Source organism: Myxocyprinus asiaticus, chromosome 22, assembly GCF_019703515.2.
Source record: "Myxocyprinus asiaticus isolate MX2 ecotype Aquarium Trade chromosome 22, UBuf_Myxa_2, whole genome shotgun sequence".
In the NCBI taxonomy this organism is placed as follows: Eukaryota; Metazoa; Chordata; class Actinopteri; order Cypriniformes; family Catostomidae; genus Myxocyprinus; species Myxocyprinus asiaticus.
Window position 1 is genome coordinate 12,710,732 of NC_059365.1, and position 18,794 is coordinate 12,729,525.

General features: G+C 37.6%; 1 protein-coding gene across 1 annotated transcript in view; it reads right to left on the reverse strand.

The window, feature by feature from the left end:
- Positions 1 to 18,794, reverse strand: part of LOC127413108 (slit homolog 3 protein-like) — a 210,496-nt gene that overhangs the window by 190,027 nt on the left and 1,675 nt on the right. Inside the window, exons 2-3 of the mRNA XM_051649976.1 lie at positions 6,621 to 6,692; positions 2,323 to 2,394 (exon numbers count right to left, since the gene is read on the reverse strand). Of these exons, the coding sequence (XP_051505936.1) occupies positions 2,323 to 2,394; positions 6,621 to 6,692 (144 nt within the window). The remainder of the gene's footprint in view (positions 1 to 2,322; positions 2,395 to 6,620; positions 6,693 to 18,794) is intronic.

Sequence of the window (18,794 nt, forward strand, 5' to 3'; positions counted from 1 at the left end):
CTTTGATGTTAAAGTTTTAGAGACCGAGGGGAGGTGTTACCTCAAAACTCAACCCTTGTTGAACCATGGTTTATAAACTTAGAGGCCTTGCATTTTTAAGTACCATGTAAAGTCACATGTAGCATGAAAGCCTCACAGCCTTTCTGTTCCTGTATCATTAATTTTAAAGCACCTTGCTCTCAAATTGGGGTCAGACAAGCTACATGACTTATGTTTATGTGTCTGCTGGCGTACAAACACATCAACAAAAAAAGTTGCACTGAGGTGTTGGACAGAGGGAATTTAAGTGGATGTACTGGCCGTTTCATTGGTGAAAGTAGGTCATTGAGGTGAACTCTGAAATTCCTAATTCAAGTGACACAATGAGGAATGTCAATCTTATGATATGGATAAACCAAACCCGCAAAACCACTTTGGAGACAGACTCTTCAACCGTGGTAAACAGACTGACAAACATTGGTCTAATACACCATGGTGGCTAATTCTGATGTGGTTCATCACCAACACGTGGCCGGAGCTGCCAACAGATTTGTTTAAACAGAACCACGCAAACATTTGCAAAGAATGAAACATACTGAGACATTCTCACATAAACAATCTCAGGGCTGCTAACACAGTCAAACCACGGTCCAGACATTCTTTGACCTTGTCCAACTGCAGTAATAGCTTGCGTGTTTGGTCTGACCCGATGGTCAGTTTCACTGGGAAGTGTGAAGATTCTCACCAGAAAAGAGCAAATGGCTGCTCAGCAGATGTCAGGGGGCAAACAAGCATGTAAACCCATTGGACTTGAGACAAAAGTTATGAAGGTCACCTTTAAATTCTCAAAGTTCTTTCGGTTTTAGATTGAAACTGACAAGGTCAATAGGGTGCTCATAAACAGTGACAAAAGTCTCTTTTTCTAATATGCACACAGAGAAACTTGACTGATTTGCATTGTGAGGGAATGCAAATGAGCAAAAATTTATTTCAACTCGTTTCTCCTTTCTTTAAAAAAAAGGAAAAAATTAGGTTACAGTGAGGCACTTAAAATGGAAGTGAATGGGGACAATTTTTGGAGAGTTTAAACATGGAAATGTGAAGCTTATAATTTCATAAAAGCACGCATTATTTCTTCTGTTAATACTTAAAGTTTTAAGTGAGTTTTTGCGGTTGTTTTAGGGTTTTAGTGTTTATGGCATTATGCTGTCGTGGCAACTAAGTTGTAAAATTGTATATAATTTTATCACACTAAAATTATGTTAAAACACATATTTTTACATTTTGTGGCAATAATTTATTTTAATTTTTTTTTATCAACTTTTCTCAATTTGCATGCCCAGTTCCCTCTACTTACTAGGTCCTCGTGGTGGTGTGGTTACTCACCTCAATCTAGGTGGTGGAGGACAAGTCTCAGTTGCCTCTGCTTCTGAGACTGTCAATCTGCGCATCTTATCACGTGGCTCTTTGTGCATGACACCGTGGAGACTCACAGCACATGGAGGCTCATGCTACCCTCCACAACCCACCCACAACTTACCACGCACCCCATTGAGAGCGAGAACCACTAATCATGACCAAGAGGAGGTCACCCCATGTGACTCTACCCTCCCTAGCAACTGGGCCAATTTGTTTGCTTAGGAGACACTCTGGATTTGAACTCATAGTCAGCGTCAATACTCGCTGAGCTACCCAGGCCCCCACCTTGTGGCAATACTTGATGGACAAATGATGCACAAAATTTTATTTTAAAGATGTATTTAAAAAAATTATTTTTGTGGAAATCAACATTGTGCCACAAATGCTGTTGATTGAGCTTAACTTGTATTGAACCCGGAATATTCCTTGAAGAATACAATTCTTATTAACTACTATTTTCTACCTTAAAAAAAAAGTTACAAATATTTCGTATTCTCAAAAAGAATGTTCTTCATTAATTGCACTTTCATTCTTAATCAATAAGCACATTCTTTTAAACTTCTTAAATTTTATTTTAAGGAGTTTCTTAATTTTTTTTACTTAAGAAGAATAAAAGAAAATCTTTAAAAAGTAAGAAAGTTATGACCAATTACAGTATAAGAAGTTCGTAAGAAGGTATCTAGCTACAGTATAAGCGTTGACAGTTTAAGAAAAATAAAACATTCTTAATAATTCTTCTATGGAATACAAAATTACATAATGTTTTTAGTTAAAAAAGCTTGAAAATAGAAGGAAAAAAATGTAGTTAGGAAGAAGGTTTCAAGAACCCAGTCCCAGCATCCAAAACACAACATATGCTGAATCTTTTCAACAGGGAGTTGTTTGGACAATCATTTCTTCTATCTTTATGGTACAGATGCTTACATTCTCTCCAGCTGTTTGAGGTCCTGAAACGCTCCTCTCTCAATCACACTGATTTGATTGTTCTCCAGATGCCTGTGAGGGAAAAAGAACATCTTTATTATTCAATCAGGTCCCTCGATCCAACTTCACCTGACACTGATTAGCCTCTTTGATTGATTGAAATGACAGTTGAAAGAGAACAAGAAAACTTTAGCATGCCTTCACTGTGTCACAACAGTAAATGATAAGCAAACAGCCTTTCCTCATATAAATCAGAGCAGATTTCTCTCTGATATTATGAAGAGTGCGGTTGCCTCAGCAGATCCGCATTTGTGTCCAGCATGCCTGCAACGAAGTTTGTCTACTCTGAAGACTTTGTCATATTTCGTGGCCCTTAAAATTTTCCAGATGCATTACAAAGAGAGCACATCTTCATGGATATTTTATGTTTAGATTGTTTAGATCTGTCTCTTTGAATTAGGGCAAACGTGCAGTGACATGTATGGGACGCACATTTGTCGGCCACTAACTGATACTCGGCACCAGTTAATACAAGCAACACCCGAAAAAGAGGCAATCACATACAAAAAACATCCAGTGTTTCTAAAGTGGAATTTGCCTTTGGCAGTCCCAAGTGAGTTATAAATGATCTTTTTAAAACAAATGTTTAGACATGCAACTGTTTTTACAGCCATTAATCCATGTTTTTGTCATATTATTTTGTCAGGAAGAGACAAGACATTTGGCATGTTCAGCGAGGCACTGGATAAAGTCTGTTTTATGAATACCACAGCATTGAGGCATGATCCAGCCTGGTGAGGCCAAAAGCACGAGCAACTAGGCGAGTCCAAATTGATCTGTTTATAATAATTGCATTCTTCGATGGTAACTAACATATCATATAGCCTGTGCCTCACATCAATCTAAGCCCGAGTAACTATCTGGCTCATTCATACAAATGGTGGATCAACCCCACTGAGGTTTATGTATTTGCATTAAATGTAATACCGTACAATCCCAACCAGATGGGTTTTGGTGTGTGCTGAGGAATTATAACAGTTCTTTTTCTTCATTTTTCATCATCTCTCCCTCTTCTCTGTTCTTTGTCTCTCTTGTCTTTATAGAAATGTTTTGAAGTTTTTCAATAGAAACACATGGGACACAGGCAAACACCTATGCTTTCACATGGGCTGATAAGTTTGCAGAAGACCTCTCAATTTAAGAGGTGAGGCAACACACATGGAATTGCTGGACTAGTCTTTGTTATTCTTGCCTTAAGCACTAACTAAGTACTGGTTTATAGGCAGTGCTCCAGTCAGTTCCCTGTGGATTTATAAGGAGTAGGTATGACATACAGTATATCCCTGGGTCAGTTCTGTTATGCAGTACATTTTCATATAGGCCTACTGTGTGTCTAAAAACAGTACATTGGATAAAATATTAAACTCAGAATTTTTAAAGATGAAAACCATATTAGTTAGTTTTAAATTAGCACAATATCACAATTAAGTAAACACTGGGTGAATTTTAAATAATTTGACTACTTTGGTTTGAGTGGGTGTTGCCATTTTTTCATGTCCTAGAGCTATGCACTAACTTCTAACATGAAAATTGGCAATTTGTTAAGAAATATTCCAGGTGTCCCTATTTAATATGAATTTTTTTCCCTTACTTTAATAAAAATGTTTCAGACAAAACACATTTTCTAGGGAATATTGTTTTAATTTGTAATCGGTTTATACGTTTCGTCCCCAATATCACTTTGCATCCTGTTCTCTTTTTAGTGATATCAGTTTAACTAACAAAAGTCAGTTCCTTAATGACATCGTCCTCCAGAAGAGTGACATAATCAGCCTGATCTGATGAAATTAACATGTAAATGGCAACATTTTTACAACCAAAAATGATGTGCTTCATTACACATTTGATTGCAGTTTCCCAGTGAAATGTCCAGCGGGGGGCGCCAAAAGCGAGTGTAATGGTGTCGTAATCAGACGAAGTTTTTAAGGTGAATATTTGATGAATGTTTCAATGAGTAAAACGTACTTCCCTAACCTAAAACTTTAACCTAAACCTACCCAATATTGTTCAAAAAGACAAATGAGACGTAAACAAAACCGACATCCTTACCCTAAACCAAAACCTAAATCTAACCGATAGTGTTTTAAAAGCAATTTTGAAATTAAACGCAGCCACGTCATTTCGTGTCGCTTCTACGGCACTTTTGCTTCACTTTCTCTCTGAGCATCCTTGGCTGGGCTTGAGCCTTGGTCTCTGAATCCAAAGTCCAACACTCTATCAGGTGAGCTACCATGGAAGTTAATCACTTTAGAATAAGTGTGTAAATGTAGGTGGGTCTTTAAAACAAGCATTAAAATGTATTGTTTTTCAAATGATGCATTAGAGTAAAAGTGTTTTGATATAATAACATAGCAGGGTGTGAGTAACAGAGCAAAAAATAAATGTTTATGAAGTCATAAACAGTCATAGTACCTGTGTGATATGTGTGAAAGTGAATAAAACTCACAGTTGTTGTAGTGCCTATAGTGTTCATTTCACCAGGAAACTTCAGCAAAACGTAGAAAGTGGCACATAAAACGGTTTGCAAAAAAGTAGTTAAAGTAACATTCATTCTATGAGACTATGTAGGACATTACTGAGGGTGGCAAAATATCAGCTCAAACATTAGTAAGTATTAGTAATAGATTTAATGAATTCTGTGATCTATTGTGGTATAAGTTAGCAGTCACTCTAAAATAATCCATCATGTTAGATAAAATTACAGAAATTGTAAGATATTATTAAAATTTTAATATGTTGGTTAAAGAATTCCTACCCATTTTGATCAATGAATTTCCATAACCATTTCAGGCGGTTGTGATTGCTGGATACAGATTTTTACACATCATTTTGATTCAGACCTATTTGCTAATTAATCATTTAGACCAATTTGTGAACCGTTTCAACTAATTAATTAAAAAACTCAAAAGAACAATGCACTGATAAATCGGAAATCACAACGACTTACGAGAGGAAGGTTTCCTCTACAAAAAAGCAATTTCTAGCACATTATTTTAGAATAGAAAAATTTATATTTAATATACTGTATGTACTTTTCAATGATGTTTAAGAGTTATAAAAATTTCCTGACTTTTCCAAGCCAGGAAAAAACTATTTTAAAATGTTTCTATGTTTTCTAAGTTTTCTATGACCATGGGAACACTGCTGGTAAAAAAAAAAAAAAATAAATAAATTTTACTTTATTTATTCAATAATAAATAATGAATTTCTTCATTAACTGATGAAAGCAATTTCTCAATCCCTCACTAAGCAATGTCTCACCCACAACCCACCCCCCCTCCATCCATGGGAGAGTCCAGAGGTGTGATTGGAGGCTTGTCCTGCACTATCAGACGTAGGGCATCACGATGCAAGTCTTCCAGATAGATAAAGGGCCCAGGGAGAGGCTGATTTTGGTGCATGCCATGGCCGTTAATCACAAACCGCATTAAACTGCCTCCGCGCTGCCCACCAGCCACTGACTCTTTTTTTAGTTGTTTATTTTTATCTCCATTCCTCTCTCTTTTCGGGCTCTCATTCAGGAAGAAAACAGCACAGAGAAATACATGATTACAGTCATTAAGCGGCTAGCACACTTTCCCATCGTCAGATCACTGCCGCCCTGTGCCGCTCAGAGCAGTCGTCCGTCATCGTTTTATTTTAAGGGTTTGGTAACGCATTTCTGTTATGGAATATACAAATGTTTCATAGAAATACTGTATATTTTAAGTAATATGTTAGTCTCAGTCACCATTCACTTTTTTTGCATCTTTTTTCCATACAATGAAAGTGAATGGTGACTGTCGTTCTACCTAACATCTCTTTTTGTGTTTCACAAAATGTTTTTAAAGACATTTTCAAAAGGGTTACCTGTCATGGCCAAACCATTAAAATTTTGACATCAGATCACGGTCGCTCTGCACCTCTCAGAGCAGTCATCCGTCATCTGTTTATTTAAGGGTTTGGTAATGCATTTCTAGTGTGGAATATACAGTTACATATTAGAACAATTTAAAGATTGAGTCTAGGCCAATGACTTCATGCAAAGTTCAATAAAAGGGGTTGAGTTAAATGTGTCGGATTTACTCAGCTTAAACGTCAGTTTGTTTTATTATGACTTGTGCTGTAATCCTCCCTGCTTTCAGCTCCAAACGCTTTGATGGCTTTGACTGTAAAGACAACACGGAAGAGGAGGGGCACTTGAGAGTTAAAGGCAGGATTAACCGTGTGAGTGTGAGAGATAAGAAATGACATCTTACAGCACGCGGAGGTTCTTGAGGCCAGAGAAGTCCACCTTGGTGATCCGGGTGATGTTATTCCTGTCCAGATCCCTGGGAAAAAGAAAGAGATGTTAAAGGCATAGTTCACCCAAAATTTAAAATTTCATCATCATCAACTTACCCTCAAGTCATTCCAAACACTTATGACTTTCTTTTTTACATGGAATAAAAATAAAATAGGGAGGTTAGGCCGAATGACAGTCTCAGTCACCATTTACTTTCATTGTTTAGAACAAACATGCAATGAAAGTGAATGGTGACTGAGAATAACATACTTCCTAACATCTCCTTTTGAGTTTTACGGGAAAATAAAAGTTAAAATGATTTAGAACAACATAAGGGTGAGTAAATTATGACCGAATTTTCATTTGTGGGTGATTTTTCATTTTGCTTATTCTTTCAAAAATCATTTTTCAAGTCTCAGTTTAGTCTCAGTAAACATAGTTTAAATACAGAGACTCCCTGGCAGTCCTCATTGGCTTCGACTCAGTGCCTGCACCATATGCCCGTGGGGCAAAACTGTTCAAAGCTGCCGTCTGCCAAACAGCATTAGTGCCATGCTCCAGAATACTGCGTATGAGGGTCCAAATTCAGCTCTCTTCCTCTGCCTTGAATTCACTGTGCTGGAGGCGACTCTATTTCAGCAAGCTGCTATTGAGCTGGCTTGATTCTAAACGTTTCCACACACACACACACACACACACCTACAAAGTTCAGCGTCATGTGGGTATACACCTGCCCCTTTCTGTCTATTTTCTTTAGATTTATTTATCTGCGTCATTTTTGTCCCCCATACAAAAACAAAAATTCAAAGTGGCATGTTTATTCAAGGCCTGATATTGTGTTCTGAGCATAAGCAAAGCGAACTGAAATGTGGGAATAAACGGTTTGAGGGAGACAGATTGCATGGAAACATTTCTGTTTAGGAAACGTCTCTCCTTGCATATGAATACATATTACCACACTAAGTATTTTTCCACTCAAGTTTTGCCCTTTTCCCAGACTGTTACTTTATCAGTTTCAACCGTGTGTACAAAATGTATACATTTCACAAAAATGAGAGTACATGCCTATGGAAATGAACCGACTTCCTTGTTGGGTGCTGTTTACTGGAGCTTCGCCACACACACACACAAAACGCTGAGGAATACAGTATACAGTGACATTTAATGGCACACGCATACACTTACACACTAACATCGGCCCGTTTCTCTGTGTTTCTCATAATATACATAAACATTTATAAATCTGATTTAAAGGCATATTGGATTTCAAAAGATTTCCCCAGAAACACAAAACGCACATCAAGTGGACTAATACGAGCCATATATGGAACATATTACAGGAGACAGGCTATTTACAGATGCTGGATTCTAAAGTTAAACTCTCTTACTCTTCAGCAATGTTTCAAAACCTTTTGAACTGCCTACCTAGACAATTTAGGCATAAAAAGCCCATAGAAATATGATGCCCAAAAATTCTGTCTGAATAGGTAGCTCTTTAATTTTTTAAAGATGCACATGATGCCCCAAATGGCTGTCCAGGTAGGCAGCTTACTAAAGCCACTTTCACAATAAAATGTTTTTCGCAGGCTGATCTCATTGAAATTACGTGACTGTGGTGACATTCTTTCTGATCTTGATATTATGTAGTTCCTTACAAGTATTGCGGCAGTTCCAAGGTGAAATGTCCACTGAGTAGTGCTAAAAGTAAGTCTCCCAAACAGATGAGGTTTTTAAAGTTAATGCTCTATTTAGTTTTAAATTAACAAAACCTACCTCCCTTCCCTAAACCTTAAACCTTAACATAACCAATAGTGTCATAAAAAGCAAATGTGACAAAAAATAAAATGCCATTGCTGCAGCAACCACGTCATTTTGTGGTGCTTTATTCGACACCTTTGTCTCACGTGTCGACTTGCACGCTAGGAAAACAGAAAACAACAAATGTGTTAGTGTGGACATGGCCTAAGTTTTGAGATACAGCCCTCATCTTCTCTCCAAACTAAACATTACAGAATCTTTCTCACCAACTTTTTATGCCCTTCCCACGAATTCTATCTCTTTTTCATTCTCCAGCAGCTTGTCCTGAACTCCCAGTAAGTCACTCCATCTCTTTCTCTCGTTTTCTCATCTTGTATCCTCTCACCTGCTTGCGACGTAATGCCACTAATAACACATTTCCTCTTCTCTCTATCCTACACTTCATTCCACACATCTTTCACCCTGTCAGTTTTTTTTTACAGGATGTGTTAACAGCCCAGGGAGCTAACTAAGTCCTACTTCCTCTAGAAACTCAATCAAATCTCCAGTCACACTGACAAGATGGAGTTCACAGATATGGCAGCCCCCTGCTGGCTATTGTTTGTTTTAATTTGTTGAGGGGATAGGGGATAAGGTGGCCATTCAAACGGCAGGTGTTCTGCGCTAACAATGTGCCCCCTCGGGGTTCCACCCCACCCACGCATGGCGTTAGAACACTCAGCCCGACTCATCCAGGTCATAAGCCTGCAGACCACTCTGCCAAATTGTGCTTTTTCTTCCAACAGAAGCACTTCAGAGCAGCACAAGATAAAGAGAAGAATCTTTGCGATTTTGGCTCGAGGATATTTTGACTTTGTCTCGATGCAAAATCTCACAATTGTGACATGACAGGTGACTGAGGTGACCAAAACCTTCAAAGTGGAGCAAGAAAAATGTTTATGAGAATTTAAAGAGTTGTTTTTCTTTTCCTATTTGGTGCTCTGCTTCACAATGCATTTCCTGTCGTAATCTTCTGCTATTTTCCTTAAAGCCATGTTAGTGTAGTCCACAAAAGCTGATAGGTATGCTCCATTTCCTTTTGAAAGCCTTTCATCGCTGTTTGAAATCTTAAATGAGTTTCTTCCTCTTGGAACTCTGGTTTGGAATTCTTTCATGGGTGTTTTTCATTACTGAAGCACTTGAACAACTTTGACACTACCCACACATTAATATTCTCCTCATACGATGCACACATTATCATCAGAACAGATAGAGGATACATCAATAAGAGCAAATGTTTCTCATCTTGATTGATTAATTACAGCTAAACGCCTCACAGATATAAACGCACATCATGAAATTATGCTTGTCCCTTGCATTTAAATTAACAAGTTTGCTGTCATAACTGTCAGCGGCAGAACACTGTAATTTCTCCTACCTATTATCTCTTCATTAAATGACTGTATTAATTATGATTTCTCCATCACTGAGGTAATTCACAAAGGCATCAGAATATCACTGAATATTATGAAGCAGATGTTAAACCCTAGATTCAAATAGGGAGATTTTAATCGATATGGGGGGGAACAAATCTAAAAGTCTAAGAATCAGTCATTGAAAACCCCATACTGATCAACCACTTTTTCGAATATTTGGGCATGTCTCCTGTAGCTCAACGGGTAGAACAAGGCTATAGGGTTCATTCAGAGGGAACACATAAACTGATAAAGAATATTTTATAAATACACTGTAAGTCAGTTTGGATAAAAGCATCTGGTATATGCATAAAACACGCTGCTAATTCGTCTTCTCAGGTTGTTTTGTGTGTTTCAAATGCAATGATGCCTCATTGCGTCCTCTTAACTCTCCCATAACAGAGCCCTTCCTTTTCCCAGTTTCTCTGGAGGTTCTCTGTCAGAACGCTTGTTAGTTTGCACTTGCGCAAGATCAAATCAGGGGGAGTTTATTACCGCTCACTTGTCTTTCATCTCTCATGAGCTATGGAGCCAGCAGCCATGTGGCTACCACACATCTCCACTGGATACATGCACTCCTTTTCAAGAATGTTTTAGGTGTACTACCAAACTGCCACCTCAAAAGATCTTTACAATTCCCTATACCAGTTCTGTGATGTCCAACATAACTGAAAGTGTCACAAGAGCAAGATACAGAACCTTACATTGCCTCTTTTTGCCAACTGGCAATACTGAACATATTTTGGGATTTGTAATAAAACTCTGAAAGTTAGTAACTAAAACCACAAAAAATCTATCTCTTATCCTTGATTACCTGGCATGGCTTGGATTTAGCTTGTGATGATGGTTTATTGTCTCTGGTAAATGGCATTTGTGATAAAAACACAATGACTGTAGGGAAAGATTGGATTTTGGGGTTAGTATGGGGTTAGATTGGCTTTGCATGGGGATAAAGGCCAATTAATCACTGGAATCTTTTCGGGAAGATCAAGACAGTACGACTTTGTGTTCCTCTCCATTGTTTATGAGCAATGTTGGCAGTTTCCATATCAGGGAGAGTTTGATTTAGTAAATATTTTCATTATAGTCGTGTCTGGATGCATTTCTGCTAAAGGACTCTCACTTCTCAGTAAGCAGATTGGACAAAAATAAATTATTTCTTTTTTTTTCTTTTTTTTTCTGACTGTGAACCCCCTTGATTGTTTATTTTCAAAGCCTGACAGCTAATAGCACAGACAGTCTGGTGTTCTTGCACAGTAAATGACTTCTTAAATTATTAAAGTAACGCTTGGCTGAGAGGTGACAAGGGCATCTTAAACACTTCAGTGTGAAAGTCAATATGACAGCCAGGCTACAAAAGGCTCATCCATAACACACGTCTCATCTTGAACTCTAGGGTTAACCAAGGATATCCCTCCACCCAAAACATCTTTCTGTTTACGTCACTACCAGGAACAACAGTCAAATTTTAGTGTCCCAACTGAATGTTGACCATCTCTAACAACAGAACTCTGTACCCAGCCACCATGGGTTAATTTGTTTGGATTGGTATTTAAACCAGTGCCAGCTCTATTTCCACTGTGTGGCTAATTCAATTTTTGTATTTATTTTTTTAGTCAAAGGGAATTTTTTTTGTCACAACTGATGCTCAGGCCTAGTCCAGAATGTTGGGAAAACTACTTTGAAACTGTAGTTTCCTAATCTACTTGCTACTCATAATTTTAAAGTAGTTAAACTAGTAAAGCTACTCTTTAAAAAAAGATGTTAGCTCATGAAATATTTTACTATTTAAGGGTGTTGTTTAAAACATGGCAGAGGCTTTTAGCAACAAAAAGCATCATCTTTGCACTTAGTGCAAATTGTGTTTGATGCTATTTGCACCCCACTGAAAATAGTGTTAGATACTATTTACACCCCTGATAAAATACTATCATACAGTATAGTGGCATCACTGTAATGTGTTTATTGTGTTTATTTAGAGTCCAACAGACACCCTACACCAACCGCTACCCCTAAACCTAACCCTAACCTTACCTTACAAAAATTCAACATGGTTTTATTACAATAAACATAGTATCACTATTGTATTTTGTAGTAAAACCATAGCAACCACAAAATTAAACACGGTTACTACATTAACACCATATTACTGTAGTAATACCATGGTTAATTTTATTAAAACTATGGCTTCTGCCAAAAACATGGTTACTACAACATTACTATAGTAAAACCATGGTTAATTTGACCCGGATTAAACCTTTCTCTCAACTCCCCGACCTTCACCATGACCAAATCACTGTTAGCAAATCAATCTTTCTATTCATTTTCATTTATTATTATAAGTAGCATTAAAGGAAATATTAATAATGGAGACAGGAAACAGAATGGGAAAAGGTGTGACAAAAGGTGGACTCGAACCTAGGTCGTCCAAACGAAAAGCACTTCCACACCGTTGTTACACCCCATACCACTGCAGATACTAGTGGGTGCAGATTAACTTTAATTTCTGTGTTTCCACCAGACCATTGGAGTGAAAATAGCGGTGCTGTCCGGCAGGTGCTATTTACACCTAGTACGAATAGTCACTGAACTATCAGATAATGTTTGACAGCATTAAACAGCATTTTAAAAGATAAATTTACACAAAATACAACCATAAAACATCATATTTTATATAAAACACTCAACACAAAACAGTGACTGTAGCATTTAACTTAATATTTTGCTACACCAGAAACATTTTAAAATATTTAAAATGATGAAAAACACTGTAAAAATTGCCAGGGTTTTACAATATTTAACAGTAATTTCTTACAATAAAATACTGTTTTCAGTATTGTACTGTAAATTAAATGCAGGCTAGAACATTTTTTGTCACAACACATCAAATTACTGTAAAGAAAAGACATTTGAATATAGCATTGCATTAAGTTGGTGCAATTGTGTTTAAGAAATAAAATTTGTACTGTAATGTATGGAGAAAATAGGCAATTTAGTAGCTGACTTTATGTTGGCCAATGATATATAAACTACACCATATGATGCACTTGAAAGTAAAGAAATAGTATCATTTTAAACAATGAGGAAAGGATGTTTACAAAGCTAGGCTATAATATGGTTGGTTTTATTGTTCATTAGCTTTTTATCATGAGTTGTCAATCAGGCACGAAAGATATCAACACTCAGCATACAAAATTCAACAATGGTGATAATTAACAAACACTATTCTGCAACAAAGCACTGCTACATTACAGCAATTTATTGGTCCTGTTCACTGTAAAGTCACAGTATACAGTTGTCTTTTAATTGTAATAAATTGTAGAAATACTACTGTAAAAAATACTGTTAAAGTCATGCAAACTGTAGCCAGGAATTGACTGTAAACTCACACTAAATGTTTTTACAAACCGATTTGCTAAAATGAATCAGACTTCCCAATGCTTCATATGAGAGAGGGCACAAAGGGCCAACACTGTGAATACGTATGTCAAAGGTCACCAAACTTGAACCCCATACGAAATTCGCTTTGGGAAATTTCTTTAGCCACTGGAAGACTATCAGGCAATTCCCACTGAGGATCGCGCGTATTCCCACTGAGATGACTATTTTTCACCCAAGAGAAATTTCATCGAAGTTTTACTCCTTTACTCCTCTTTACTTCTGTATGTGCAAATCGAAGACCTAGCAAAATCTCGATGTCAACTCATTCATAAACACTGGCACAATTCTTTTGTTTATCGGTTGCTAACTGCAACCCAGTGTTTGGGTCCCTGATATGGCTTACATCACAGTTGCAAAAGCATAAAACCATGCACAGTTTTATTCATATTTGTTAGCTTAGGATAAACAATGTGTCACTTTCAGCTACATCCAGCTGTTTCTAAAAAGATGTGCCGATGAGAAGCCCTTGATGTGTTGCTTTGGTGACAAAGCTCCGAAAACAAGAGCCCTCGTTAACCTGAAACGACTCTTGAGGCATGCGCATTATCCAGTCTTCCATTGAAGCGTGACACAAACTTGGAAGATACGGAACTTCTGTGTCCCTGTCTTTGGAGTGACCTCTTTGAGACGTTTGTGATGAGAGGTCTTCTGGCTCCCAGACACCCTCTCTGCCAGCTCTACGCTTTGGTTGAAAGGAATATTTTCCGTATATTAAAAAAAAAAAAAAAAAAAAAATTAAAGGTTGGGTGGCGGATCTTTCCCTTAAGTCTTTGCCCACAAGCAGTGCCAACAGCTGTCTGGCAGGCTGCAGTGTGTGAACGCCCGCTAAGTGAGAGGCTTCACATATGCTCCTCATATGCCCACCGAGGTCAGCAGGGCACCGGAGACCACAAACCCACCTCCTTATTCGCTCCAACACCAACACAACAAACACACACACTGTCCTGCTGAGTCTCTGCGAGCATTATGCATAATAAAAACAGGATAAACATCTGACATAGAGGATCAGCAGATGCTGATAAAACAATATTAAAACATGAGTGGAGCATCCATTTCTTTCTTGTGCTACTGCGGTACAAGGAGCTGCCAATCTGAGGGGGGGATTCATTAAGAAGGGTTGTTTGCACGTGCTGTGTTTATCATTCTGGCACATGATTCACTAAAGGAGTTATGCAAATCTGGTAAAAGCAAACATGCCAAAAAATGTATTCTAAATGCAATCTGCACAATGCAATTTCCCATCTTGCAGGCCGGTTCTAAATGCTAGGTTGTGAAGGACACAGCAGACTTCCACAATCTGGGAGACTGTACCACCACTGTAATCAAAACACCTGAACTAGCTCTTTTAAATACAGAATCTGGATATATGCCTGACATAACATTGTTTTCCATTACTTGATCATCATTTGATTTGATTAATGCTGCCATGATTGCAAAAAATTTACATAAAATTCTCTTTTAACTAAAATTCAGTTTACCACCTGCTTTCCGTGGGTGGTTTTTCCGCAACATTAATTGCATCAGAGAAATAATGATGACTTTTATAAATAAAGTGAACTCTAATGAGCCCCATTTACCTGTAAAGGAGGCTTGACTGCATTGAACCACGGCAGATAGTGTTTCGTAAAACTGAATTGTGGGTGATTAGTAAATAAAACGCAAGTTTTTGTGAGAGTTTTCCTGTGATACATTATTAAGACAAACTTAGATGAAGGAGATGCTGTCATTCTCTATCCTTATCCAGTGCTTGATGAGAAACACTGGGCAGAACAGCCTGATCTCATTAATATACATAGCTATGTGTCCATTAATATTTGTAACATTTAAACGTACATGTTTGTATATTTGGATAAACACTAAAACGTAGAATATGGCCCTTTGATGTAAACATTTTTACGTATTTACAGCTTTAGAATCGTACAATATTGACAAATCCATTACAAATATATTTAAATACACCAATCCATTATAAATATATTTGTACATTTTTACTGTTTTATAGATATTTTAGATCCCTTAAGCCTACCCCAACCTCTAAACATAACCACATTACATTTCAAGAATATAAAAACATGTAACAAGCAGATTAATGTACAGCAGCAATATTTTTTTATACAATATATTAATTTATATATATATTACAACCGCTAATCCCACACCTACTCCTAAACCTAACCATAACCATTTATTAAACATACAAAACATGTAACAGGTAGATAAATTGAATCATACAAATTTATTCAGAAAAATGGCAAAATTTAGTACAGAATAAGTCCAAAGGGTGATGCGCTGCATCCGATATGCTCCCTGAGTAGAATAGAGTAAAATTTAAATAATTAATCGCTGTAAATCTTCTCCTCATGTACTCTGTTGCTGTGTCTCGTTTCGAAGGCTCTGGAGGTCGCATTTGTCGGCCGCATACGTTATCGAGGCTGTCTCGTTTCAGAAAAGCGAGTAGGACACTCCGAATGCAGCCTTCGAATGCGACCTTCTTTCACAGGAATTCGGAGGATGCATGATGTGTATCCTTCGTGGGCACTCACAACCCACAATTCTTTGCTTTAATGGAAATGAACATAATTTGACCAAAAAATAAATTACGCCAATTTGCTCGAAAATATGATGTTCAAATGCAAGTAATGTTAATTCCTAAGTTGAAGTACCTCAGTAGATGGGTGCAGAGTATATACTATATATAATTATAGTAATATATAATTAAAACAAAGTATTTTCTTTTCTCTCTAAATCATTATAACTCTCCTAAAATTTATCTCATGCATTCCCTTCCAAAGGAACTTTGTTCCCTTCTCACTGAAATTGCTCGCACTTGTTTAAGTGTGGCGTGCTGTCATAGCAACCATGATATGTTCTGTTTCCGTTTGTCCTATGAAGTCCGTCTCGTTTAAATGAGGCTTGTTTAAAGGTGCTATTTGTACTATTTTTACTGTACTAGATCATAAAATGACCAAAATATGTCATTAGAGAATTAGGAAACATGCTAAGTTGAAATACTGGCTTCTCCGATATCAATGCTTCAGCCAGTATATTCTACTTTGAAGTTTCCATTCCGGGCCGGAATTTCTGTTTGTGTTTTGGCCTGTGTGATCCCACCCACTGCCCACTCACCAATAGTATTTCGACACTGCCGGGTTGCCAGATTTGAACAAGTTTGCAGGCAAACAACACTGCTTGCTGCAGCCATGGAGGCCAGCAAACAACCTGGATCAGAGATAACAGATTCCACCCGACCTAAAAAGCCTCACCATCAATCTAAAAACCACCATGACCAGAGGCGTAGTAAAACAAGGATAAATATTGGAGAAGCCTTTGGAAGATGGAGACAGCTTAAAGCCCAGAAATCCTTTAAAACAGATGCTGAGTTGGCTAATTTGCATGTCAACATTCTGGCAACACACATGAGCTTCGAATCTGGACTTCAATTTGGACTGCAGTACCCATTTCAAACGCTTGTTGTCAATCTTACCTATAACACCTTTAAAGGAGGACGCTACTGCAGCCTTCAAAGGATGTGTCCTACCTAGCGCGCAGCCTTCGAAATGAGACCTCATTCAAACATTTATACAGTAGAATACAGCATGTCGCAAATAGTCACGAGACACTTGAAAGCCAATGAGCATTCGACATCACTGCCGTAAAACTGCTGGTCGTAATGTTTTTTGAGGCAGCAATTTTTGAATTTTGAAAACGAAACCAACGCGGGTTGATGGTTACGGCGGGCGTGACAGCGCTGCGGCGGATGGAGACAGAGATTGTTGAATAAAAGGCTTAAATTTGGGTCTGTTCTTCACAGAAAGCAGTCTGAAGATTTGGATTTTAGCTACAATAAAATTATGGATTAATTTTGTTATTGTTTTATGATGTTTTATGTGGTTTATTTTGTTTTTGATATATCCACATCCGCTATGTCTCTGCGGTAACGCGCTCAACAAGCCACGTGATAAGATGCGCGGGTTGGCGGTCTCAGACGCGGAGGTAACTGAGATGAGTCCTCCGCCACCCGGATTTAGGTGAGTCACTACACCACCACGTGGACTTAGAGCGCATTGGGAATTGGGCATTCCAAATTGGGGAGAAAAGGGGAGAAAAAAAAAAACTAAAACAAAAAACAGTGTCATATTATAATGTTAACTGCATTAAATAAATATGATGGCATTTAACTAATCTCACTATTTATAAATTAAATGTAATTAACTGCTTATTTCTATGAATTATTCAATATTAATCAATTCAAACAGTACACGTAAACATCTGTAAATTTTTATAGGTGTTAATACGTAAAATTATGATGTTTAAATGCTGTCAATACGTCAATATTGTATGTTTCAGTGTCTATGGAAACGTAAGAGAATGTACATTTGCTTGAACCAAACTTTACATAAGAATACATACAAATTCTCATGAGATCACGTTGGACAGAACATGCTACGCCTGTTCCTGAAGTGTTAACTCTGACAGGGCCTGAACGCTGCGAAGACGCCGGTGGAGAAAATTTGCTATTAAACCCTACAGTGTGTGTGTAAATGGTGCAAATTACAGTAAGAGAGATGAAAGAGTGAAAAAGAAAGAAATGAGAGTTACTGAAAGGGGATATTACAGTTGGGACAGGAGCTAAAAATCATATAAGCTGTCAAAGAAAGACAAGCCTTTCAAATAAATGCACATTTATTAGAGGGAAATGGGCCTGGACTCTGGAATTGTGGGTAAATGGACCTTGCTTAGGGCAGAGGTGCAGTCATTACAGTTATATCAACACTCCAGGGTGCTCTGGAAATAATGGTGGCATGTTAATTGTACCAGGAGACTTGGAGACCGTTCCACCTGGACTTCAAGCAGTTGTGAAAAACTGCTGTTATTAAATGAATGCTGCAACTTCTGAAAGAACTTCAATTGGTTCTTAATGAAGAAATCTGTCATTACAATAGCTCTGCAAAGCCATTAAACACTAATGAAATACTTGAAGACTTGCAGATCCCTAGTTTACTAGTTAACAAGACAGAACCTTACATGGTATATTTTAAGACAAATCCAATATACTGAGGGCCATGAGCCTTATTTATTTTTTCTCTCCACATGAAAAATTCCACTGAAAAGCTCGTCTAGGGTTCAAAGGTTGTAAGGCTTAACCAGACCTCTGGCCATTAAACAGAGTGGGTCTTTTTCATATCAAGTTCAAGGAAATTGTTATATTTGCTTTTCTTGTTCTTAAGTCAGATGGTAGTGATATTTTAAGAAATGTCATGGCTTACTGTGACAGAAGTGCTGCAGGTGGAAACAAGGAAATTACGAACATTTCCACAGTGAAATCCACCAATAGTACGTAATCTATACACATAAGAGAGTCAGTTTTCAGCTGCAGTGCGCCCCTCAATGGATTTGTGGTTCCCCAACTTCCCCAATGAATGCAGCCAAGGTATACACACACTCACATCATATGGCCATTAATCATTTCAATGTTTGTGTACACTTATTATACT